At 68.4% G+C, this 23,880-nt stretch overlaps 6 protein-coding genes across 6 annotated transcripts; 4 read left to right on the top strand and 2 right to left on the bottom strand.

Annotated features, from left to right (window-relative positions):
- Positions 1–422: 422 nt before the first annotated feature.
- Positions 423–1,073, bottom strand: CHLNCDRAFT_137993 (hypothetical protein; the record flags this gene model as incomplete). Its single annotated transcript, XM_005851190.1, has 2 exons — positions 423–786; positions 1,069–1,073. The coding sequence occupies 2 exons, from the start codon at positions 1,071–1,073 to the stop codon at positions 423–425; spliced, it is 369 nt and encodes a 122-aa protein (XP_005851252.1).
- A 1,344-nt stretch (positions 1,074–2,417) lies between these two features.
- On the bottom strand, positions 2,418–4,615 carry CHLNCDRAFT_56756 (hypothetical protein; the record flags this gene model as incomplete). Its single annotated transcript, XM_005851189.1, has 5 exons — positions 2,418–3,061; positions 3,273–3,417; positions 3,660–3,820; positions 4,043–4,324; positions 4,426–4,615. The coding sequence occupies 5 exons, from the start codon at positions 4,613–4,615 to the stop codon at positions 2,505–2,507; spliced, it is 1,335 nt and encodes a 444-aa protein (XP_005851251.1). The 3' UTR covers positions 2,418–2,504.
- A 1,302-nt stretch (positions 4,616–5,917) lies between these two features.
- Positions 5,918–9,832, top strand: CHLNCDRAFT_137990 (hypothetical protein; the record flags this gene model as incomplete). Its single annotated transcript, XM_005851478.1, has 15 exons — positions 5,918–6,037; positions 6,160–6,291; positions 6,503–6,590; positions 6,812–6,991; positions 7,260–7,289; positions 7,420–7,499; positions 7,651–7,755; positions 7,964–8,135; positions 8,271–8,379; positions 8,548–8,619; positions 8,794–8,911; positions 9,050–9,148; positions 9,319–9,416; positions 9,564–9,711; positions 9,815–9,832. The coding sequence occupies 15 exons, from the start codon at positions 5,918–5,920 to the stop codon at positions 9,830–9,832; spliced, it is 1,569 nt and encodes a 522-aa protein (XP_005851540.1).
- Positions 9,833–10,581: 749 nt separating this feature from the next.
- CHLNCDRAFT_19399 (hypothetical protein) lies at positions 10,582–13,108 on the top strand (the record flags this gene model as incomplete). The annotated part of the gene is made up of 8 exons (XM_005851477.1): positions 10,582–10,857; positions 10,981–11,023; positions 11,118–11,291; positions 11,505–11,649; positions 11,796–12,067; positions 12,245–12,344; positions 12,455–12,608; positions 12,764–13,108. 8 exons carry the CDS (start codon positions 10,582–10,584, stop codon positions 13,106–13,108), a joined length of 1,509 nt encoding a protein of 502 aa, XP_005851539.1.
- A 3,915-nt stretch (positions 13,109–17,023) lies between these two features.
- Positions 17,024–19,738, top strand: CHLNCDRAFT_33881 (hypothetical protein). Its single transcript, XM_005851476.1, has 8 exons — positions 17,024–17,144; positions 17,327–17,410; positions 17,546–17,677; positions 17,829–17,951; positions 18,208–18,388; positions 18,605–18,754; positions 18,967–19,114; positions 19,244–19,738. The coding sequence occupies exons 1-8, from the start codon at positions 17,118–17,120 to the stop codon at positions 19,530–19,532; spliced, it is 1,134 nt and encodes a 377-aa protein (XP_005851538.1). The 5' UTR covers positions 17,024–17,117; the 3' UTR covers positions 19,533–19,738.
- An 830-nt stretch (positions 19,739–20,568) lies between these two features.
- Positions 20,569–23,341, top strand: CHLNCDRAFT_137985 (hypothetical protein; the record flags this gene model as incomplete). Its single annotated transcript, XM_005851475.1, has 8 exons — positions 20,569–20,964; positions 21,090–21,761; positions 21,884–21,966; positions 22,069–22,359; positions 22,497–22,602; positions 22,772–22,843; positions 22,951–23,034; positions 23,180–23,341. 8 exons carry the CDS (start codon positions 20,569–20,571, stop codon positions 23,339–23,341), a joined length of 1,866 nt encoding a protein of 621 aa, XP_005851537.1.
- Between the last annotated feature and the right edge of the window lie 539 nt (positions 23,342–23,880).

The following is a 23,880-nucleotide window of genomic DNA, read 5'->3' as shown; positions in this document are numbered from 1 at the left end:
TTGCAAAAAGAATGACAGGTACTGAAGAATCTGACAGGTACTGAAAATTCAGAGTCGAAAAATGCCAGGGGCTGGTGGCACACCGACAGCTGCCGAGCCAGCCGCCAGCGGGGACACGTGCCGCGCTGACTCTCTGTTCTGGAGGGGATCCGCCGCACCAAAAACACTCTCTCTTCCTCCATCTAACCCTCATTTCTGCAGGGGAGGGGGCAAGACAGCGCGGGTGGAATGAGCGGGAGGCTGTTAGCAGACTCCGAGCGAGGGGGACAGGCTTGCGCGTCGGGCGGGTGAGCGCGCGAGCGGCATCTGTGTGCAAGTGCACCCCGCTCCTGCTGGTCTGCCTGATTGTGCGCACCCACAGCATGCAGCCCCACCCTGCCGCCCACCTGAGCCTGCATCGGCCGCGCCAGCGCGGGTCGCGCTCAGGCATCCTTGTCGCTGGGCGCATCTGCGGGCAGCGGATTCTTCAGCCTCTCGACCTTCTCGCGCTCCTGCGCCAGCTGGCTGTTCAGCTCCGCAATGGCGGCGTCCATGTTGGCCATCTCCTTCTTCAGCTGCTCCGCCTCCACCGCCGCCTCATCCAGGAAGCGCAGGCCTGGGAGCGTGCGCTCCAGGGAAGTGCACGCCCACTGGCCCAGGCTGGTGAGCAGCGGCTGGAAGGCAACCACTGTCAGCATGGTTGCTGTGTAGGTAAAAAACATCTCAGCTGAAAAGCTGGAGGGCACCCCCGCGGTGACCCTCAGCGGCAGCCCGCCGGGCGGCCGTGCGGCCCGCGGCCCCAGGCAGCTGCAGGCGGCCCGCAGGGAAGGCGGCGGCAGCCCGCCTGGGGAGCGGAGCCAGACGCTGCCGCCGCAGGTTGCATGCCGCCTGGGGTGAGGTTCTGGCAGGTGAGGTGCTGGCAGGACTGCGCGAGCTCAGCTGCATGGATTACTTTGGCGCTGTGAGCTCAGTTGCGGCTCTGGAACCTCCTGGAACCCAGTGCACGCTTCGAAGGCTGCATTTGTTTGAAACGGCCGTATGCGCGCGTGCAACACATGAGGCGGTACACTTGCAAGCTCCCCATTCCACAGCATTGGTTCCTCTTTCCGCGGTCCCATGCCTGTGAACAGGCGGACACACTATCCAGTCGCCCAGATGTCGCCCCGCCCAGTCCTGCTTCCGTCTCGCCTGGCCTCGCTCTCACTCACTGCCCGGCCCACACGGCCGGCACCTAGGGCGCGGCGCCCCAGGCTGGTGGCTGCTGCTGCAGCGGCGCACAGCGGTGCCGACGGCGGCGAGGCGCACCAGCGGCGCCCCGACCAGAGCCCTCCGAGCTTAAGAAAGGCCGTGTGGCTCCTGCACTGTGAACGTGTGCCTGCTGGGCCTGTGTATGCTGCTGCTTGCTGCTTCATAGAGTAACCTGCCCGCCGGCAGCGCTGTCGCTCCGCACCGCCCGCCCGCCAACCCTTCCATGCCATCCCCCTGCGTGCCGTGCAGGGCACGCAGCGCTCATGGTGGGCGTGGCTGTTTGAACCGCCGCCAGTGCCCGGCCGGGTGCTGGAGGCGCAGATTCGCCACGAGATGACGGTCTTAGAGCTGAGGCAAATCCGGGAGGATAGCCAGCGACTGTCGGAGGATATTGATAGAGACTTTGAGGAAATCAAGCGGCGGCTGCAGCAGCAACTGGCCCAGCGTAAAGCCGCCAGCACTGCGCGCACCACGCCTTCTTCCAAGGCGGCACCGCCTCCCCCTCCTCCCAGCGGGCCCTGGCCTCCCGCGCCCGAGGCACCCACACCGGGGCCCGTCCACGCACGGGCTGCTGCAGCCGAGGCTTCTGCGGCTGCTGCCGTGGCCTGGGCCTCCGCTGCTGTGGGGCATGAGGCGGCCGCAGAAGTGGGGTGCGCCGCCCGTTAGTCCGCCACCCGCCACCGGCGCAGCGCCTGCGCCATCTGGTTTGCCACGGCTGAGCGCGAGATGACTTCCTACCGAGGGGCCAGTATTCGCAGAGCGGCCCCTCACCAGCGCAGCTCTGCACGAGCGCTTTGTAAACGCTATGCCCTCTACCAAGGTGGGTGGCAGCCGCACTGCTTGGCAGCGCCGGTGGTGCTGCTGCCAGCTCACCCCCCTGCTCGGTCCCCCCCTGCAGCCGTGTCGGCAGCTATAGCCATTGCAGCCAATGGATCCACAGCCTGCTGCTGCATTCATGTGCAGGTCAGAGCCCCCACCGTGTGCGACGGGGCACCATGCAGAAGGATGCCCAGGGAGGCACCAGCTTCACCGACATCCAGCAGCGGGCCCAGATCAAGGCGGACCGCAGTTTGCGTCGGTACCTGGACCCTGCAGCTCACCTGCGCTGCGGCAAGGGCGGAAACCTAGCTAGAAACCTAGCTTCCTCGACACGTCTGCATGTGGTCTGCCTGCCCGCGCTCTCCTCTCCCGCTTGCACCATGTTACCGAACAAGGGCTGCCGGCCACAGGGCCCATCAGATGAAAGTCGACCACGCAACGAGAGGAGAGGGGCGGCGTCAGGTGGCCACGGCGGCTGCGGCGGCGGTGGCGGCGCTGCTGCCCAGCCTGGCCCCTGAGATGGAGCTGTACTTGCGGGACAGGAGGCGGAAGAAGTCGCGCCAGTAGAGCTCAAACCGCACCCACTCCAGCGGCGCCTGCAGCGGGCGCGAGGCCGCCGGCGTGGCGCCAGCTGCCGTGGGGGCCGCCAGCGCACGCCGCGCGTCTTCCAGCATGCGCCGCGGCGACAGGCAGCCCGTGGCCAGCCAGGGCGCGATGTTGGCTGAGAAGTTGGAGCCGTGGGCGGCGGCCACCGGGCCCGCCGCCGCCTGCCCGCCGGCCGCCGCCACAAAGCGCTGCAGCTGGCGCAGCGCCTCGCCCTCGCCGCCCCGGGGGCTGCCGCCCTCGCCGATGCTGCCGGTGGCGGCGGCGGCGGGCAGGGGCTGCAAGCCCAGCTGCTCCAGGGTGGGGATGTCCCCGGGGTCCACCCGCCCCCCCAGTGGCAGCCCATGCAGCTCCTGCGGCGCAGGCAGGGCCGCCCGCACCGCCACGCCCCCTATTTGCTCCCGGAACTTGTCTGCAGGGCGGCGGGGCGGGGCGGGGCGGGACAGGGAGCCATGCACACACACGTGTTGAGGGAGGCGAGCAGGGGCTGCACGCGTGCATAGGCAGCCGACGCGGCTTGGCCACACAGCATGCGACGCGCTCCAGCCCAGCCAGCCAGCCAGGGGTTGTGGGCGTTTGCAGCTGGGCAGCGGCAGCAGCAGCGGCGCGCTAGCGGGCCCCACCAAAGTTCTGCGGCAGCTGGTCCAGGCTGAAGGGCAGGTCGTCCAGGTGGCACAGCGTGTTGGCCCAGTAGGCGCGCAGGCGGGCGCCCCCCGCCTCCGCCGCCGCCCTCACCGCCGCCTCGGCGCGCAGGTCCTCGTACGCCACCTGGTGGTGGCGGTGGTGGTGGCAGGGGGGCGGGGGGGAGCGGGGTGGGGTGGGGTGCAGGCATGGGTGCGGGCATGGGTGCAGGACAGCGCAGGCACAGGCAGCTGCATGCAGCACAGCAAGGTGCATGGGCATGTGTGAGGGGCAGGCCGCCAGGATGACGCCAGCCAGCTGCCCAGCCAGCTCCCCAGCCCCAGCGCAGGAGGACTTCGCCCATGCCAGGCACGCCCAGCACCTCTCACCTCTGTGTGGCAGTACACCGCGCCCGCGCCGGTGCGCCGCACCAGTTCCCCCACAACCTCTTCCGGCCGCCCCACCCGCACCACCAGCTCGCTGCCGGCGGCGCGCAGCGCGGCGCGCAGGTCGGCCACCGCCTCAGCCAGGAACTGGGCGCGGTAGGGGCCTGCGGGGGGGGAGGTGCGCCATTGGGGACCATGCAGGCGGGGCGGGCGTGGGGGACGAAGGGAGAGGGCGCAGGAGCAGCACAGCGCAGGGAGAGCCGGCTGGGATGGGCAGGCACTGCGTGACGTGGCGGCAGCGGCGGCAGCCGACTGCCAGGCCTGGCGCAGGCAGCCGCCATGGCGGCCCCCCAGCAAGCACCCCCCCCCCCCGCCGCCGCACCCACCCGTCTTGTCGTATCCCTGCGGGCTCTTGCCGTACTCCCGCGGGTCGAAGCAGTACACCGGCAGCAGGGAGGAGCACTCCGCCTGCGCGCGCGCCAGCGCCTCGTTGTCGTGCAGGCGCAGGTCGCCGCGGAACCACACGATGCCCGGGCGGCGGCCGGCGCCGCAGCCCGGCGCCGCGCCGTCGCCCACGCCCGCGGGCTGCCGGGTGGGCTGCGGCTGGCGGACGCCGCGGGCGGCCGACTGGGTGCCGCGGTCAGCGGCGGGGGCGGGAGCGTCCACACCTGTTGGGCGGCAGGTGAGGCCGGCGGCAGGTTGGCTGGGGTTGCCACGGCGCCGCGTGGCACTCTTAAACAAGCCACTGGGTGCAAACGACGGTGCTGACCTCCCAGCAGGCACACCTTGAACTGCTTCAGCTGGCGCAGCTGTTGCGCGAGGCCGCCGAGCACGCAAGGCTGGTGGGCGACTGCGGGGGCGGAGGCACAGACGGCCAGCAGGCGGGGGCGGAGCGGGCGCCTTTGCCAGGGCGCCGCTGCCGCCACGGGGAGGACGCCGCGGCTCACGGTGCTCGCCATCGCTTCCCCTGTGCGGTGCCGCGAGCCGATGGAGCGGGCTGCAGAGCTGCGCACAGCCCTACCCCACGTCCCGTCTCGTTCAACTGGCCCGCAGAAGTGGTTCCCGACACCAGAAGCAAATGTGCAGCCGCGGTAATGCGCGATGGCTCTCCCATGCCCCGGCTTTCGAAAGCCGGGGCACTCCACGTACGGCTGGGTGGACCAGCGCTGTTCTATACCTCTGCAATCCCTCCCACGCCAGCTGACTTTGATCAGGGTGCGATTCAGGCCCGACCACCGGCTATCTTCCCTATTCTTCAAACATGTGGGACATGCATGGCGGAGGCAGGCGCCTTGAGGAGACACCCCATTACCTCGAGTCCTGCTGCAAAGAAGTTGACAGCGCTTATGGTGGGATTGAGATTGGCTGAAGGCCCACGCCAAGCGCCCCACCATCCCCACATCTCGCCCGTGCCGCCCACTGCTTCTGTTCCCCGTGCCTGTTGCATGTGTGTTGCCAGCAGCAAATTCACTGTGTCATTTGCTGCCAAAGCTGTGTGCTACTTCTGATGAAAACAGGGTGCACCTTTGAAGCTGCACCCTAGTAGCTGTGGCAGCTGACCATCGCCATCAAGCGGCAAGCGATCACCTGCCCTTTTGGTGGAGGACACAGCGCAGTGTCGCGGCCAGGCTGCAACCACAGGCGCCCTGCGATGATGTGGGCTGACTCATTTCACCACTCCCCACGCGCTCCTCGAAGACCCCCGATGGTGATCACTGGGCACGTTGTTCAGAGCCCTGTCCTTCGAGACCCGTCTCGAGGCGGAGCTGCTGTTGACGGGAGAGTGGGCCGATTGGCAGCTTCATGCTGCGCTGGGTTGCCACGGGGGGTCCGCCATGAGGGCTGCGTGCCTTCTGAGAGTTGCGACTCGCTCAGCCAATTGCTGCTCCTTTCGCCTCCCACCACTCTGCGACTGCTGGGCTCCAGCCAGCAGTGCCAGGCGGGCTTGCAGCACCCTCCACGAGTGGTGATTTGCGGTGCGTGCCGCTTTGCACCTGGTTTGTGCCAACCCTGGCTCGGAACAGCCCGGCACCGCTCCCTGCATGCGAATTCGCGCCCGGGAGAGGGACGCGAAGGCCTGTGGCACAGCGGGGCCCGGTGTGCGCATCAGCAGGCGGCAGGTGGCGGCAGCGGCCCACCCGCCTCTGGCCCGCCCCGTGGTTGCAGGGCGGCAGGCTTGACTTGGACACCGCCCCGGGGCTCACACCAGATAGGCGTCTCGTCTTCCGCTGGGCTGGTTCGGAGCGCGCTAGCCGGCAGCGATGCGGATAGACGAGGGCTTCTGCCCCACGCTCCGCCCCACGCGTGCTGCCTTTGAGAAGCCGTTCTGCGACTATGTGCGGGAGGTGTTTGCCAAGAACCCCGACCTGCCCTGCTTCAAGGTGGGTAGCAGACGGGGAGGAGAGGCGGAGCAGCAGGAGGAGGAGGGAGCTCGGTGTTGCCGGGTGTGATGCCTGGACCCAGCCCCACCTGCCGTCTGCTGCCGCCGGCGCCGTGCCCGCAGGTGATCCCGCCCAAGGGCTGGGCGCCGCGCAAGGCGCCGCTGGACCTGGAGCGCATCCGCATCAACACCCCCATCAAGCAGCACGTGTTTGGCAAGAGCGGCGCGTATGTGTGCATCCTGGAGGAGCAGCGGGTGCGGGGCGCTGGCGCTGGGCCTGGCCAGCCACAGCTGGCGCAGGCCCCCGCGACAGCTGGTGCAGGCGCAGCAGCCGGGGCTGCCCATGCAGCAGCCGCAGCAGCGGGCATGGGCGGCGGGCGTGAGATGCATAGAGAGGCTGGCAGGAGCCTGCCGCCGGCCGAGACGGCAGCCCCAACCAGCCGGCTGCCGCCTGTGGGTGCTGCAGGGCATGACGGCCGCCGACTTCAAGCGCCTGGCGGCGCGGAAGGAGCACCAGGCGCCCGCAAAGGGTGGGTGCCTGCTGCTGGTGCTGGGTGGGCGGGGCAGCTGCAGCAGCGGCGCGTGGTTGGCTGCAGCAGTGGGTCTGATTCCTGCCCGGCAGTGCTGGCACAGCCGCTTGGGCGTCGTGCCTCCCCGGCCGCTGGCTGCTCTCATTCGCCCCAGCTACGGCACGACTGCTGGCCCTCGTCATGCGCAACCCGCACATGCGCGCCTGCCCCTGCCCGCCCGCCCCGCGTCCCCCCCGCCCTTGCAGGCCACCGCGACGACCACCTGAGCGAGCGCGCCTTCTGGTCTGGCGTGACCAACAGCCCGCCGCTGTACGGCGCCGACACGCCCATCTCCCTGTTTGACAGCCGGGTGGCGTGGGGGTGGAACCTGCGCCACCTGGGCTGCATGCTGCAGGACGGCGAGTACGAGGTGCCAGACATACCGGGTGGGTGGGTGGGCGCCCAGGGCTGCGCGGTGGGGTGTGGTGGGGGCTGGCGCAGCGGTGGGGGTGTGGCTGGGCTGGCGGCGGTGGTGATGGTGCTTGTGCGTCAAGCGGGCAGGCAGCGGTCTTTTTCCCGGCTGTTGTGCGGCGCCCTGGTCATGCCCTGCTTGCCCCGTGCTCCTGCTGCTGCGCATCACACGCCAGCCCCTCCACCCCTCCTCCTCCCGCTCCCCCTGCGACGGGCGTCTTGGCCCCCCCTGCCTGGCTGCAGGCGTCACGAGCCCCATGACCTACTTTGGGAGTGAGTGGCGGCGCCGGGGGGCGCACGCGCCGCGCCGGGCACGCGGGGCAGAGTTGCTTGCCGCCGGCCGCCGGCCCCCGCGGGCGCCGCCACCTGCTGACGGCGCCCCTCGCGCGCACGCCCCCTGCAGTGTGGAAGAGCTTCTTTGGGTGGCACAAGGAGGACATCGACCTCTACTCCGTCAACTACCTCCACTTTGGGGCGCCAAAGGTGGGACGGCGGCGGCGCGGCGGCTGCGCGGCGGCTCGCGCGCGTGTCGTGCCCAGCGAGCGTTGTGGGCGAGGCGGTGCCCAGCTGCTGCGCGCGCAGCCTCGGGCGCAGATTGTGCACCTGGCCCCCACCCCCCACCCTCCCCTGCCAGGTCTGGTACTGCGTGAGCCCCAGGGACAACCCCAAGTTTGACGCCATGGCCCAGGCACTGTACCCAGACCTGCACCGCGCCTGCCACGGCTTCATGCGGCACAAGGTGGGGGGCATGCATGGCGGGAGGGCCAGGCCAGGCGGGCAGGCCAGGCCAGGGCAGGCACTGACCACACAGTGGCTGCGGCCCTGGAGCACCAGCCCTGTTGCTGAGTACCCAGCTGCTGCTGCTCCCACCTCTCACCGCACCCCACCACCCACCCCGCCACCACCCGCAGCTCAACCTCCCCGTGCCCCTGCACCCTCCCCCGCAGGACATCCTGATCAGCCCCCGCATGCTGCGCTCCTACAACGTGCCCTACATCCAGGCCAAGCAGGAGGCGGGGGAGTTCATCGTGCTCAACGCGGCCGCATACCACGCCGGCTTCAACCTGGGCTTCAACTGCGCAGGCGGGTGTGGGGCGCGGGGCTGCGCCGTGGAGCCTCGTGTGGGTGTTTAGGCAAAGTCAGAGTGCATGCCTAGGGCCCAAGGGCCAGCGCACAACAACCACTCCCGTCCCCCCTGCCCCCACATGCTTCACCCCTGCCCCCTCCTTGCCCCCTCCCCCTCCCGCCGCGCAGAGGCCGTCAACTTTGCGATGGAGGACTGGGTGGAGGCGGGCAAGGCGGCGGTGCCCTGCACCTGCTCCGCGCTGCCGCAGGGCGTGCAGCTGGACATGGGTATCTTCTGGTGAGGGCCTGGTCAAACGCGGTCGTACGCCCCGCGCTGCTGCATCCTTCCCATGCCGTGGCGGCGACAGCACTTTGCTGCCGGCACAATGCAGGCCCGAGCCATGGCCGGCGCCCCGCCTTCTCCCTCCTCTGCCGCCTCAACGTCGTGCCCTGCCCTGCCTTGCAGCCCGGAGCTGCGGGAGGAGAGCTCAGATGAGGAGGAGGACAGCTCTGATGAAGAGTCTGGCTCGGAGGAGGAGTCAGAGGAGGAGGGGGAGGAGGAGGGGAGCTCAGAAGAGGAGGAGAGCGAGGAGGAGGAGGAGGAGGAGCAGCGCCCCGCACGACGCGGCGCGGCGGCNAAGAAACGGGCTGCAGCAGCTGGCGCGGGCGGCCGTGGCCGCGGCCGGCGGGCAGCCGCGCGGCAGGACGGCAGCGAGGCGGAGAGCGGCAGCGACGACGAGCGGCCCGCTGCCAAGCGGCGGCGCGGCGCGGCCGGCGCGGTCAAGCCGGTGCGCACGCCCAAGCTGCCAGAAGTGTGCAAGATGGCGCGGGTGAGTGTTGGGGCTGCCCCGTGCTGCCTGCCCCCCCGCTGCTGCACGCCTGTTGCGTCCTGCCTGGCGGCTGCGGCTGCAGCCTGCTCTTGCTCGCACTGCGCTCACCCCAGCTGCTAATTGTTTCTGTGCGAGCAGGCGGACGATGTGCCGCGGGATGCCACGCACGCGCAGTGGGGCAAGGTAGCCGAGGAGCGCCCGCTAGCGATTGTGGAGCGGGATGAGCGCAGCCGGCAGGTGGGCGCGCCTCCTGCAAGCCCAGTGCGCTCATCCAGCCCCGCGCCGAGCTCCCCCAGCCCCAGCTGCTACTGTTTGCACCTGGCACTGCGGCTCCCTGGCCGGCAACCGCTGCTGAGCACCCTGACCTCTGCCCCTCCCGGCGGCCCCGCCACGCAACGCCCGTGCAGCTGCGGTTCAGCCTAGTGCACCGGCTGGCCAAGGCATCCAACAAGCCGGGAGCCATGTGGGTTGGCCTGCTCAAGGAGGGGCCAGATGGGCTGTTCAGGTGACAGGCGCTGGAACTAGCTCTGCCTTAGCTAGGGCCAGGGCTGGGGGTCCGTCCGCCATGTGGTGCCCAGTTGCTGGCAGGGTCGTGGACACACCACTCTCCGCCTGAACCCGCGCTGCCCCTCCCCACCGCCACACCCTGCAGGCCGCAGTCGAGCGCCAAGCTGCTGAAGCTGGGGATGCACTTCCCGCGCGTGGTGCGCGTGCGTGCGGAGTGGGTGGTGCCCGAGGACAAGCGGCGAGGCGGCTGGGCTCTCAAGACCAAGCAGGCGGGCCTGGATTGGACGTGGCATGTGGCTGCCTGCCTGCTCTGCACTTGAGTGCTGTGAGCCCCGCTTTCAGCTAGCACGCCGTGTCACCCTTTTGTTTCAGCTTCTCCACCGTTGCTGCCTGTAGGAACGCATCCTCATGTGAGCCGGCCTGGTGGACTGATGTGAAGCGGGATCTGACACCAGCACAGGAGGCCGTCTCACATTGCATGCACATCCACTGTACTCTAAATGCCCTCTTCTCCCTCTTCATCTGCTGAAAATACCCACCCTACTCAGTGCTGGGCCTGCTTTGACCCACCAACCAGTACCCTGCATCCCTCATGTCACGGCATTTCACGTCCTTTTACTCGGCGGTTTTTTTGAAGGCTTGTTTGTGTTCGTCCGTTGCACTGTTTGCCAGCTACACTCCTATTCTGCTGGAGTTGATTATTTTGCTTGCTAGATGGCTGTTGTGCTAAGCTCCTTTTGCCCAATTTGTAGTTAATTTGGCGATGTGGGCGCATGCGTGACGCCACCTCAGCGCTGATGATGCCAAAACGCCAGGCGTGCTGTACAGCGATGCGGTTGCTCCTAATTTGTTCCAGGGCAGGGGCACGTCCCTGCGTCTCTCCAGTCCTCCTAAACAGGGTGGAGTTCACAACCTGTTTATTCGCACCCAACCCGCCAGCTCGGCGGGACGCGCGTCAGCATCAGCCCCATTCTCAGGTCTTGCGGGCCTCTTTACATTGCACCGCTAAGACAGCGCCTTGCCCTAGGTGCCAACCACGTGCGCGCGCAACGTTGAAGGCATTTGCGCACACACCGCACAACCACGGCAAATGAAGGGCACAGTAGGTGAGCGTCAGCCTGGTCAATGCGTTAGCGCTGCAGGCGTTACCAGCTGGGCAGGGGATGGTGGCCTTCAACTGCGCCGCCGCTCACCGCCTCGACGCCGCAGTCTGCGACCCTGTGCGGGCGCTGGAATGGGCCCCCGAGGCCGCGGTGGAGTTCCCAGCGGCCCAGCAGCAGCCCTCAGCGAAGCCCCAGCCCGAGCAGCAGGCAGGGGCCGCCAAGGCGGGCATCCTGGACAAGCGGCGGCGGCACGTGGGCCCCAACCTGGCCCTGTTCTTTGAGGAGGACCCGCTGCACATCGTGCGGGGCCAGGGCTGCGAGCTGTTCGATGCCGAGGTGAGGCACAGGGGGAGGCCTGGGGCGGGCAGCTGCCGGGCTTAGGACCCTCAGCTGGAAGGCTGCGGGCTCGCTGGCGCCGCACCTCGGCCACTTTGCTCCCTTCCCGCATAACGCATGCAGGGCAACAGCTACCTGGACTGCATCAACAATGTGTCCCACGTCGGTAAGGAGGCAGCAGGGGTCGTCAGGTGTCGGCCTGGCAGCAGCGGGGCACACACCATGTGCCACAGGCCCTCCCGTACTCGCCCTGCCCGCAGGCCACGCGCACCCCAAGGTGGCGGCCGCGGTGGCGCAGCAGCTGGGCACGCTCAACACCAACAGCCGCTACCTGCACGAGGGGCTGGCCACCTACAGCGAGGCGATTGCCGGCACCATGCCCGACCCGCTGCAGGCAAGCCAGCTGGCGCCTTGCTCACCAGCCTCCAACGGTCGTCCACCAACCCACCCCGCTGCTTCTCCACCCCTGCCCTTGCCCCGCCCCTGGCCCCCCCCATGCCTGCCCCAGGTGGTCTACATGACTGTGAGCGGCAGCGAGGCAAACGACCTGGCCTGGCGCATCGCCTGCACCGCCGCGCGCCGTGCGCCGCCCGCGCACGGCGCCGACCCCGAGCCGGCCGAGAGCAAGCGCACGGCGGCGGCGGCAGCGCTGCACGTGGCGGTGGTGGACCACGCCTACCACGGCCACACCTCCGCCTGCATCGACCTGTCGCCGTACAAGTTCAAGGGGCCGGGGGGAGGCGGCCGCCCCGTGCACGTGCATGTACTGCCCTGCCCCGACGTGTACCGCGGGTGAGCGAGCGCGTTGGTGGGCGGGATGCCCATGCTTCACGGTGCCTCTCCGCAGGCCGCAGGGAAGGCCTCACCACCTGCTCGAGAGCAGTGCTCACCCCACGTGTCCTCCTTACTGAACCAAAGCGGCTCCCACCCCGTGCCAGGTGCAACCTGGATGGCGGCGCGGCAGCGCGGGCCGCCATCGCCGAGGCGGAGCGCGGCGGCGCCCGCATCGCGGCCTTCTTCTCGGAGTCCATCCTGAGCTGCGGAGGCCAGGTGGTACTGCCTGAGGGGTACCTGGCGGGCGTGTACCGCGAGATGCGGGCGCACGGCGCGGTGTGCGTGGCGGACGAGGTGCAGTGCGGGTTTGGGCGCGTGGGGCGCGCCTTCTGGGCCTTCCAGCTGCAGGAGGTGGTGCCGGACATCGTGACCTTTGGTGAGGAAAGGGGGAGAAGGGAGGGAAAGGAGGGAGGCGGCCTGCCGCGGCAGCCGCTGAGCAGTCGTGGCTGGGGGATGCGACACTGGACAGCACGGCTCCGGCTGGGCTGGCCCTCCTCTGCTGCCGTCTGCTCCTCCCCACCTCACCTGCCGCCCTTGACCCTCCCTGGCGCAGGCAAGCCATGCGGCAATGGCTTCCCGATGGCCGGCCTGGTGACCAGCCCACCCCCGGGAAAAGCCTTCTCCCAACGGATGGAGTTCTTTTGCAACCTTTGGTGAGACAAGCAAGCGCCGGTGCAACCGAAGGGGGTGCAAGGAGGGTTGTTGAGCCCCAGCCACAGCTGCTCCACCATGGGCAAGCATGGCTCTCGCTGCCTCCGCGGAGGGAGGGCGCACCGCTCCCTGCGGCGCGTGCAGGCGGCTGCACCGCGGCGCCCGCCTGCGGCCTGGCGGTGCTGGAAGTGATCCGTGAGGAGGAGCTGCAGGCCAACGCGGCGCGTATGGGCGCCCACTGCCTGCGCCTGCTGCGGGAGCTGCAGGTGCGGCTGCCTGGGGCAGGAGGGAGGCTGCAGGGTGCTTCATCGCTGGTTGCTTGGGTCCGTGCCATGCACGAACAGGGCCGCTAACAGCCTGTGGCGGCATGGCCTCCTCGGAGTGGCACCCCCAACCTGTGCCCCCTCACGCACACCTGCAGGAGCAGCACCCCGATGTGATTGGCGAGGTGCGGGGCGAGGGCCTGATGATTGGGGTGGAGGTTGTGACGGACCCGCACACCCAGACGCCAGCGCCCGCGCTGGCGCGCCACCTCAAGCACGCCTGCAAGGCACACCACCGCGTGCTGCTCAGCAGCGAGGGGCCCTTCTGCTCAGTCATTAAGGTCAAGCCGCCCATCTGCTTCAGCGAGGGGCAGGCGGAGCGCATGGCGGGGGCGCTGCGCGACGCGCTGGATGCGCTCACGCCTGACGACAAGGCCGCGCTGGCGGCGGCCAGCCGGGAGGAGGTTGAGCGCATCGCAGAGCGCCACCGCCTGCTCAGCTAGGCAGGAAGCATGGCGCCTGCTGCTTGCCACGCCTGCCTACCATCTGCTGCCGACCAAGCAGCACTCCCCATTTCTAAACGACTCGATGACCAACGCAAGCTAGCAAACCACCAAGAACCGTTGGTCCTGCTTTTTCCCAGGATGCTGCCATTCCATTGGTTGCACAGCGACTGCAATTCTTTTCTAAGCCCTGTCAATATTGGCCCCCTTTTCTCCCTTACCATGCCTTTTACATGTTGATACCCTCTAGCTCTCTCCTGTACGCTTGCTTCGCTTTGCGCTGCTTCATTCATTTTGTGCCACACCGTTGTGGCAGGGCCAGCCCTGGTTATTGCACTACCCAACGAACCTCCATTGTTTTTCCACCAGCCCTTTTGTAACCCATCCTTTTGATGGAAGTGAATGGGAAAGCAAGAGGGGATGGGGGCCGGCTGACTGCCTGCCGATGGCGCCCCGCCGGCACCGCCCCAGCGTGCGCAGCAGGAAACCCAACTTTAAAACGCTGCGATGATCTTTGGTCCACGCTGCCCTACCCACTCCCTCCTCCTTTTTCTCTCAATGCTGGTGAAAGTGAATTGATGGCAACGACTGTCCGATGACTCCCGCGCCGCCCCACGCGCTGCTCAGCCTGCTGTTTCCGAGCCAGAGCGTCGACCGGGTGGCGCTATGCGATCGTCTACAATCCGCAGGGCAGTTTTTGTATTCGCGTGACCTGGCGGCGGCGCCCAGGGGCAGCGGCGGGCGCAGCCGAGGCAGCCACTGGCCGCTGGGTTTGGATGTCGTGGATGCGGCGGCTGTGTCGCGGCGGACTGTGGCCCGGGGACCCGAAGGCACCACCTACCTTGTGTCATTGAGCCGGCGGGGGGTGGTTGCAGAGGAGCTGCGGCCTCAGGGCGGCGTGGCAGCACGGCTGGAGTTCCCCGTGTTTACCTCCTGGCTGGCCGACTTGAGGTTGCGCGGGGACCTCGTCAGCACAGCTGTGCACCAGAAGGAGCTCTGGGTGCTGAGCCGCAACCATGGAGGCACCACCCACCTGCTCAGGATGTGCCTGGAGCCGGCGGCGAGCGGCGGCGAGCAGCGGCAGCCCATCGTGGTTCCGCTGTCCGGCGCCCTTCCTCCCACAGGCCGCATGCTGACGGCTGTGGATGACGCCGTCGGCGTAGCTTACATGCTGGCCTGCGGCAGCAGCGGCAGCCTGTCCAGCCTGCGCCTGGAGGATCAAACACCACCTCAGGGGCTGCAAGAGCTGACTGGCCAACGCTGGCCGACTGGGCTGGAGGCGCTTTGCCTTCGTATGTATGCCAGCAAGGTGCGGCTGCTGGGTGGGGAGTGCGAGTGTGATGGAACCCTGCGCTGGAGTTGCTGCATCTTGGCCCACCCGTTGCCTTGATGCCACCGCTGCGTGTTGCCTTCCAGCTGCTCGCCCTCTGCCTGGCGCCGCGTCCTGCTGCTGCGGCTGAAACGAGCGGGAGCAGCTCAGCCGCCTCGGCACGGCAGCAGCTGCAAGTGTGGGAGCTGGAAGTCAGCAGGATAGAGGGCGCCCAGTGTGGCAGGTGCTGGGAGATGGTGCAGGGATCCAGCGCAGACCTGCCCAGCCATGATGGGCGGGGCTTCAGTGTCGACGCCTCCCCCTATCAGGCAAGCATTGGGGTTTGGTGCTTCTGTGTCGTGCAAGGCCCCACACTGTGGCTGGTGCTGTGCCCCTGCTTGTGCAGCACGCCCAATGGCTGGTGCTTCTTAGACCGGCTGCAACCGACGGAGAGAGCTCGGCGGGCGCAGCAGTGATGGTCTATGATTGCTGCAGCAACAGCTGGAGTGCAGCCACCGCAGCTCAGCCGGTTGCTTGCCCTTTGTTGAAGCGTGCGGACCAAGTGGGCGGTAATGAGGGTGTGGCCAGCGGCAAGTACTTTGCGCAGCAGGTGGAAGACACCCGCAGCGCTGCTGCTTTGGGGGCAGCCGCCGCAGCGTTCGCTGCACTGAAGCGGGGCGAGCATGCCGTGCCTGCCAGCAGTGCATTGCAAGAGGTGCAACACCACTGTCGGCAAGCTGTGGCATACGTGGTGGATGAGCCAGGTGGGCCTCATGTGCTGCACAGTTGCCAGCCGGACAGGTTGCCGCCAGCAGCATCAGCATACGACTGTACTTTCTGGTCACCGCTGCACATGCCATGATCCTTCACCAGTTTGTGCCTGCCAGCATTGCAGGAAACTTGGTGGCTGTGTGGCGGGAGTGGGCGCCGCTGCCTGCCAGCAGGCTGGGCGAGATTGCCGCCCCTGCGTCGCTGCCCTACGACCTGCGTCAGACGCAGGCAGTCAGGGCAGCGGCGGCCGCGGCTGGCGGCAGCAGCGAGGCAGCCATCGCACTGCGAGTGGCGGCAGACGCCTCCCTGCCCGCCGTCTGCTGCCCCCTCGCTGTGGCGCAGCAGTGCGGCGAGCTCGTGAGGCTGCTGGAGGTGATGGAGGAGGATGCAGAGGGGAGCGCAGGCGGCAGCGGCAGCGGCCCTGAGCTCGTAGGGCTGGAGCTGCAGCTGGCAGGCATCTCACGTGAGGAGCACGCCGCGCTGCAGCAGCTGGTGCACTGCCTGGCGGGGCACACGCATGCGGGGCTGCTGGAGGCCACCCAGCTGCTGGACGTCACTCGGTGAGGCTGCTGCCGCCGACAATGGCCTTGCTACTGCTGCTGGGCACCTGGCGCCAGGACAGGCACCTCAGGGCCTGACCTTGGCCTGGACTCAGCGCTCTTATGCCCAGCTTGCCCCCGGCTGCCCCCCTTCTCAGGCTTGCCGACCTGCTGGATGTGCCGGCTCTGCTGGCGGAGTGCATCGCCGTGCTGGAGTGCATGGCGCCCGGCCCCGAAATGTTTGCGCCCATGCTGGCGCTTGCGGAGGCTCGGCAGTACAACCCTGCGCTGCAGCACCTCGCGGTGGGTTGTGCGGCAAGGTTCCGGGCACGGGCGTGCGCTTGGCGGGCGGCCTCGCCCGGCCTCGGCCGGCACAGCTCTCCGTTGGGCCTTCCTTTGGTGCCCAGCAGATGTCACCACCCACTGGCTCGCCTGCCCCTCTCGTTCCCTCTTGCAGCTGTTCTACCGCCATGCGCTGGCGGTGTCTATCCTGCTGGGGCAGGACCCGCTGCTGCGCTGGGCGCTGCACGGGCTGCAGGCGGGAGTGGACACCATCCTGGAGGTGCGCTGCGGGAGAAGGCTGCAGCGCGGGCATGTGTTGTGGTGCCAATGCGCGGGCCTGGACTCGCTGCCCCACAACGCAGGTCTGCACCGAGGTGGCTGCCACCTGGATGCCGCTGGACCTGGGGCTGCATCCGGGCTCCCCTGGCGGCGACCTGGCGGCCCTGGCCTCCCCAGAGTGGCAGGCTGCCACCCAGCAGCAGCCAGAACAGCTGCGCCCCCTGCTCGCCGCCCTACTGCTGCTGCTGGAGCGGCGGGCAGACGCCAACCAGCGGCGTGGCGGCGTGGGGCCCCTCAAGAAGGCTCGCGCCGGGCCGTTCCAGTCGGCGGCATTCAGGCCGCTGTCAAACCCAGCGGCGGTGCGCGCGCTGCCCTACGCAGCGCTGGCCCAGCGCTTGCAGCGGGTCTTGCAGCAGCTGCAGCAGGCGATGCCCAGCTTGCAGGCGCAGCAGCGGCTGCAGCGCACGGCGCAGGCGTTCCAGGCGGCGGAAGCTCGGGCGGCGAGGACCGGTGCTTGGGGGGAGAGGGAGGCATTGAAGCGCCATTCGTGGCCGCAGGGCCTGTTGCGAGCTGTTCCACACTTGTAAGCTTGCGCTGCTGCAAGCGTGGCTCAGGCTGAAAGCAGGAGGTGGTGCCAGACCTGGGCGGCGCTGGGCCCGCCGCTCGCCACCTGGGCGGGAGTGGTCTGCTGAGGCTTCTGCGGGGTCCCCACGCCCGTCTTCTCGCGCGGTTTGCTCCCCCCACTTGCGACAGCGTCAAGTGCGGCCCAGCGAGCACCAAAGCGAGCGCACTTTCTGGACGGCACAGCGGGGAGGCGGCGACAGAAAGCATGGCTGGCCGGCTGCTGAACGACCCGGTAAGTTGTGCAGCCTCCTGCCGGCGCCGTGCGCCTCCGGCGCCATCACCCCGCGCTGCCGCCCTCCCTGCCTCCAGCTCGTTGTGCTGCTCGTGGGTGGTGTCCAGCTTCTACTGCTTCCTCGCCCGCCGGCGCCGCGTGATCCCCTCCCCTGAGTCCCACGCCCCCCTGCTGCCCTGCAGGAGGCCGACGGCTGGGAGCGGAGCGACTTCCCGATAGTGTGCAGCACCTGCTTGGGGCCCAACCCCTTCGTGAGGATGCAGAGGGTGAGTGCCGCCGCCGCCCGGGCGGTGCCGCCTGCCCATTGGAAGGGCGCTAGGAGGCTGCCCACCTAGCCTGCCATACTGGAATGGCATGCACAAGTGGCCAGACACCCCCTCTGTGCCCTCTGCCTGGTGCAGATTGAGTATGGCGGGCAGTGCCACATCTCCAACCGCCCCTACACCGTCTTCCGCTGGCGCCCCGGCACCGACGCGCGCTACAAGAAGACCATCATCTGCCAGGAGGTGGCCAAGGCCAAGAACGTGTGCCAGGTGGGTGGGAGCCCCCACCCAGCTGCCGGGCAGAACCCAGCTGTGGCATCGCAATGTTGAAAGAGTGCGGTGGACACGTTGCCGGCTCCTGTTGATCAAGGTGCTGACCTGCTGCCCTGCTGCCGCCGCTGCCGTCGTCCCGCCCGCGCAGGTGTGCCTGCTGGATCTGGAGTACGGCCTGCCGGTGCAAGTGCGCGACCAGGCGCTGGGCATGGCCAACGAGGGCCTGCCGGAGAGCGACCCGGGCAAGGAGTATGCGCTGCAGCGCATGCAGGTGCGCCGCCGGGACTTCGCAGGCTGCGGGCGCGGTTGTGGTGGCCTGCAGGGGAGGCCGCTGGGAGGCAGAGGCCGTGCAGCATGCTCACAGCAGCGGTTGCATCTGCCTCGTGCCCCGCTCTCTTCGCCCCACCTCGCCGCCGCTGCTTGCCGCTTTGCTGCGGGGTTCAGTTTTGCCCGCTCCCAACCTCTTACCTCTCACTATCGTCCTGCTCACACCCCCTGCCCTCCCACCCACCCCCCCATCCCCACAGGTGGAGGGCGACCTGGACCGCAGCCAGTACGAGACCCACAAGCCCAACGACCTGCTCATGAAGCTGCGCCGCACCGAGCCCTACTACCAGCGCAACCGAGCCCGCATCTGCTCCTTCTTTGTGCGCGGCGAGTGCAAGCGAGGCGCCGAGTGCCCCTACCGCCACGAGATGCCCACCTCGGGTGAGCGGCGCACCCTGCCTGCCTGCGCACGCCGCCACGCGCCAGCGCGCTACATCGCAGCAAGGGAGGCCTGTCGCTGCGACGGCTGCTGTGTTGCGCGCCGCGGCGCTCTGGGCTGGCCTTCCCGTGCAATGTCCGCCACCACCCTAGCCCTGCCTGCCGGCCGCCTGCTGCCGACACACACACCGCTGTCCACCTGGGCGACCCCCTGTGCAGGCCCGCTGAGCGAGCAGAACATCAAGGACCGGTACTACGGCGTGAACGACCCTGTGGCCAACAAGATGATGGACCGGGCCAACAAGCTGGCCAAGCTGACGCCGCCAGAGGATCAGACCATCTGCACGCTGTTTGTGGGCGGCGTCACGGGTGCGTGCCGCGGCCGCCGCAGCCCCAGCAACGTCGCCCCTCAGCGCTGCCTTGCCCTGCTGCGGCAGCTCGGCGCGGCGCCCCAGCCTCCCCGCCCTGTGCCGCCCGCCTTCCAGCTGCCTGGCGTGTCGCGCTGCTCCCACACCACCATGCACACACGCACACTCACCCCACCCACCCCCCACCCTGCGCGCCCCCTCCCCGTGCTGCAGACGACATCAGCAAGGACGACCTGCGCGACCAGTTCTACCCCTTTGGAGAGCTGCGCAGCGTCAAGAAGGTGGCATCCCGCAAGTGCGCCTTTGTGACCTACGCTACGCGCGGCGCCGCGGAGCGCGCGGCAGAGGAGCTGGCCAACAAGTCAGTGTGGGGGTGCCTGGTGCGGGCAGGGGATGGGTGGGGTGTGTCGGCACAGCCTTGCATTTGGGGGTCCCGAGCAGTGCGTGCTGACCTGGTGGCTGCATCCCCGCCCCCGGCTGCTGCCCGCAGGCTGGTGGTCAAGGGGGAGCGCCTCAAGCTGCTGTGGGGCAAGCCGCAGCAGCCTCGGCCGGCAGCAGAGGGCGGCGGCGGCGGCGCGGCGGCGGCGGCAGGGCCGGCCTCAGGCTACCCGCCCGCCTACATGCCCGCGGCGCCGGGCGGCGGCGGCTACTACCCGTCCATGGACCCAATGGCCTTGGGCTCCCGGCAGCAGCAGCAGCAGCAGCACGGCCCGCCGCGGGGCATGCCGCGCCCGCCGCCAGGGGGCGCGCCGCCGCCCGTGCCGGCGGCCAAGAATTGAGCCGGGGCCGAGTGGGGCTTCAGCTTCTGCGCTTCGGCTGCCCAGCCCTCTCTGACCCTCGCAGCCCCGGACAGTTTTGTCTTGTTCCCCTGACAGCTCAAATGACTTGATCCCCTTCCTTGGGCTGGTGCAGTCAGCCCTCCACAGTCCTGGTTGAGACTTCTGCTCACATGGATGGCACTGTTTGCTTGTAACACAGCAGCATAGCTACGAGATTGGCAGGCAAGGGCACCAGCTGGAGCGATGCGGCTTCGTCAACCTGTGATTGTGATGTTGGGCGGGGTGTTCAAATAGGGCAGCGGCACCACCACCTCTGCTTGCACCACGGGATGCCTGCTGGCGGCGCCGTTGGCGCAGGGGATGTCGGCCCGAAAGGTGATGTACCAGCGCTTGCCAGCCACAACTTGATAGCACGCCTCCAGGACGGTAGCAGTGGCAGCGCCGGCATCCGCCTCGCAGCCGGCGAGCTGAGGAGGGGCGGCGCCCGGCTGAAGGTAGGACTGGAGCGCCTGCTGTGCAAGCTGGGTTGCCTCCTCGTCTGGCAGAGGCACAGTCCGGAACCCGCCAGCCAGCAGGCGGGCGCCGGAGCTCGCGCCCGGGTACCTGCACCGCACAAGGGGTTGGCGGTGGACGCCTGCCGCACAAGCTGGCCACAGGCGTGCCTTGGTGGGTGCGGACTCATACCGTGGCGCAAAGCCCTCAGACGGAGGCGCGCTGGCTGCCACTGTGAAGGCTTGGGCAGTCACGATGCACAGCCAGAGGCACCTTGCTCTTGCGACCATCTTTCACAGCGGTAGGGATAGCGGTGCAGAGAGACTGACTGAGCAGCAGGCTCGAGTTAGCTCGGGCCAATAAAAGCCACTCAGCAGTATTGCCGTCCCGCCCTGCTCCCAGCTGCCTCCCCGTCTCCCCTCTGGCCATCATTCTAGCTGAGTGAATCTGGTCGCTTCTTTTTCTCTGCCATCAGGCTCCGGTGTGGTTTGCGCCCTCAATCTGGCACCAGCAACACCTGCAGCCATGCAGCAGAGCTGAGGCCATGGCTGCTTGGCTGAGCGTGGCAGCCTGGCTGCTGTCGCTGACGGCAATGGTGCCTGCGCAGCAGACGGCGGCAAGTCGGCCGCAGGCCCAGGCGGCGGCTGGCGCGGCGCTGCAGGCCGCGCTGAGGGGTGACGCCAACCAGCCAACCATCACAGCTGGCAGCGTGGGACCTGCTGCCGTCACTGCCCAGGACCTGCGCCACGGCCTGCTGTGCCAGAGCGGCGCCCCACAGCTGCCCGTCCAGGAGCTGACCATTGCCGAGAGCCATGCCGCCATGCTGGCCGGCCACCTCACATGCGGGCAACTGGTGGATGCATACCTGCAGCGCATAGAGGCCTTTGACCAGCGCGCATACCTCGGCTCCATCCGGGCAATCAACCCCAACGCCAAGCAGGTGGGACGCTGGGCTGGAGGCAGCCCTATGCGAGTCCTGCACTGTGCCCCTGATGCGCTCATCGTGCTCATCTCCTGTCTCCTGCTGCCGCCCTGCCCTGCCCTGCCCTGCCTTGCCCGCCGCAGAGGGCGGCAGAGCTGGATGCTGAGCTGGCGGCCATGCGGGCCAACCGCGCCAGCGCCCTGCCCTCCCTGTTCTGCGTGCCGCTGCTCGTCAAGGACAACATCGATGTTGTGGGGCTGGCCACCACAGCAGGCAACGCTGGGCTGGCAGACAACCTGCCGCTGGCAGACGCGCGCGTCATCGGCCTGCTGCAGCAGCGGGGCGCGCTGGTGCTGGCCAAGGCCTCCCAGGGGGAGTTTGCCTTCTTCCCCTCCTTCTGCCTCTCCAGGCATGACGGTTGCCGTGTGCTGCCCCTGCACTCTGCTGGCGGCCCCACAGATCCCCTTGCGCTGGCCCTGCATTGCAGCGTCAGCGGCGTGGTGAGGAACCCCTACCACCTGGCCCACACCCCGGCCGGCAGCAGCGGCGGCTCGGCAGCTGCCGCGGCAGCCAACCTGGGCATGGCGGCGCTGGGGACCGACACGGGCAACAGCGTGCGGGGTCCCGCCAGCCACACAGCGCTGGTGGGCCTGCGCCCCTCGCTGGGCCTGGTCAGCCGTGCCGGCGTGGTGCCGCTGCGGGGCGACAGGGACACAGTGGGCCCCATGGTGCGCACAGTGGAGGATGCGGTGCGGGTGCTGGAGGCCATGGTGGGGCCAGACCCTGCAGACCCGCTCAGCGAGCTGCTGCACGACGTGAGCCGCCCTGGGGGAGGCGCCAAGGGCGGCAGTGCATGGCTTGGCGCTGCTGCGTGCCGGCAGCAGCTGGTCCCCTCCCTCGCCGCACCAGAGCTGGTGCGGTGGTGATGGCGCTGCAGGTTCCGCTTCCCGAGAACTACACACAGTTCCTTGTGGCGGGAGGCCTGGCTGGCGCCCGCATCGGCGTGCTGCACCAAATCAGGTGGGGCTGCCTCCCCTGGCAGACTGTGACTATGAGCGTGGGCCGCCATCGCTGACATCACCGTCCGTCCTGCTTGCTGCGTGCGCTGCCCATGCCGTGCAGCAACTTGCCGGGAGCGTCCACGGCCATCCAGGATTTGTTCGAGCGGGCGCTGGACGCGCTGCGCCAGGCTGGCGCCGTCTTGGTCGACGACTTCCGGATACGGGGCAACAGCCTGGGGCTGGACTGGGATGCCAACCGCGGCGGCGGCGGGCCGGCCACCGGGCACTGGAACGTGCGGGGGCGGTGGGAGGACCTCTGGGGCTGCCAGTCGCCCTTTCGGGTGGGGCTGGATGCCTACCTGGCGGCAGGCAACACCAGCAGGCGGTACTACAGCCTCAGCGACATCTACACGTGAGCGCCGGCTGGGCTCGGGGGGCACGCTCATGCGGCCTTGCTCCGCATGCCAGCAGCCAGAGCACGGGAGGTGGATGGTTGGCGTCTGGCATGCGTAGCAGTAACGCGCGTACTGGGGTGCCTCTCCGGTGCAGGGCTGGCGCCTACCATTTGGAGGTACAAGAGGAGGTGCTGACGGCGCTGCGGGCGCCCTACACCCCTGAGGAGTACCCCACGCCTGCAATGAGAGCCATGGGTATGGTGTGCGGCTGCTCCTTCTTCTGGCAGGACCCCTGCCGCACTGAGTTCAGGCAGGCAAGCCGCCGCCGCAGCCTGGCATGGCAGCACGAGGTGCATTCACGGGGAGCCACCAGGGTTTGTTTGGTGCCTCATTCCTCCTGGTGGTGCCCTCTCGCCCGCCGCACTTCAGCGCCTCATCCAGAGCATGGATGCGGCAGGCGTGCAGGCGCTCGTTTATCCGACCTGGAACTCGCCGCCCCTGGTGAGCTGCCCCGGCCGGTGTCTGCGCCTCGTCAAGCACACCGTGCCTGCTGGGCTTCCTGGCTGCACCTTCCCTGCTTCCAGCCGCAGCCCCGCTCCCGTCTGCAGAAAGTGGATGAGCGGGCGGCCGGCGAGTACGACGGCAATAACAGCCCCATGATTGCGCCACACACCGGCTCCCCAGCCATTACTGTGCCCATGGGCTACACAGGCACGCAAAGGCCAGGGCTTGCGCATGTCACCTGCCCACCCGCCGCCTGCGCCTCGCTGTGCCCCATCCTGTCAGAACTCTTTGGCATTGGTGGCTGCAGGGCAGGGTCTGCCTGCGGGCCTGCAGTTCCTGGGGCGTCCCTTTGACGAGGGGCAGCTCATCCGCGTGGCATACTCGTATGAGCAGGCGACCCAGCACAGGCAGCCGCCGCCGCTCTTCCCAGAGTGTCGCAGCCCCGACACGGCCGCGGCTGGTGGCGCCTCGCTGCCCAACAGCACAGCTGGATGACCAGGGCAGTCGGTGAGATGCCTGAGGTTTTACAGGGTTTGCCGCTGGCACAATGAGCCGCGACGGTGACATCATGGCAAGGCAGTGCGATAATGTGTGTAAGAGGCATGGAAGAGAGGTATCAATCAACTGTCAGTCACAGACAGGCACGGAAGGAGCAAAAGACGAGAGCAACAGCACCAGTCGGTGGGATTGCCGCCAAGAAGTTGTTGGCCGAGGAGTATTATAAGTTAGGAGAGGCATACGGCAAACGTCAGCGGGAGCAAGCATGGGAGTACAGGCCTCAGGGGGCTGAGGCAAACAGCGCCAGCAATTCGATGAGCAATGCGCCTGAGGGGTGCCTAGCCTACTGCTGCTAGTCACTTGAATCAGCTACCTATTGCCGCAGCAAAGAGTTGGTTGCGCCGTGCCTGGGGTAAAAAGCAGCCGCCGCAACGCCGCCAGTCATGTAATCTGACTGCGTGAAATGTGCTGCTGCTGCTGCTGCTGCTGGCGGGGAGCAGGGAGCCGCCGCAGGCGGCCAATGCCTGGCTGCCCTG

Source organism: Chlorella variabilis, assembly GCF_000147415.1.
Source record: "Chlorella variabilis unplaced genomic scaffold CHLNCscaffold_2, whole genome shotgun sequence".
NCBI classification, from domain to species: Eukaryota; Viridiplantae; Chlorophyta; class Trebouxiophyceae; order Chlorellales; family Chlorellaceae; genus Chlorella; species Chlorella variabilis.
The sequence above is the reverse complement of the archived record's forward strand: the minus strand, read 5'-3'. Positions and strand labels throughout refer to the sequence as shown.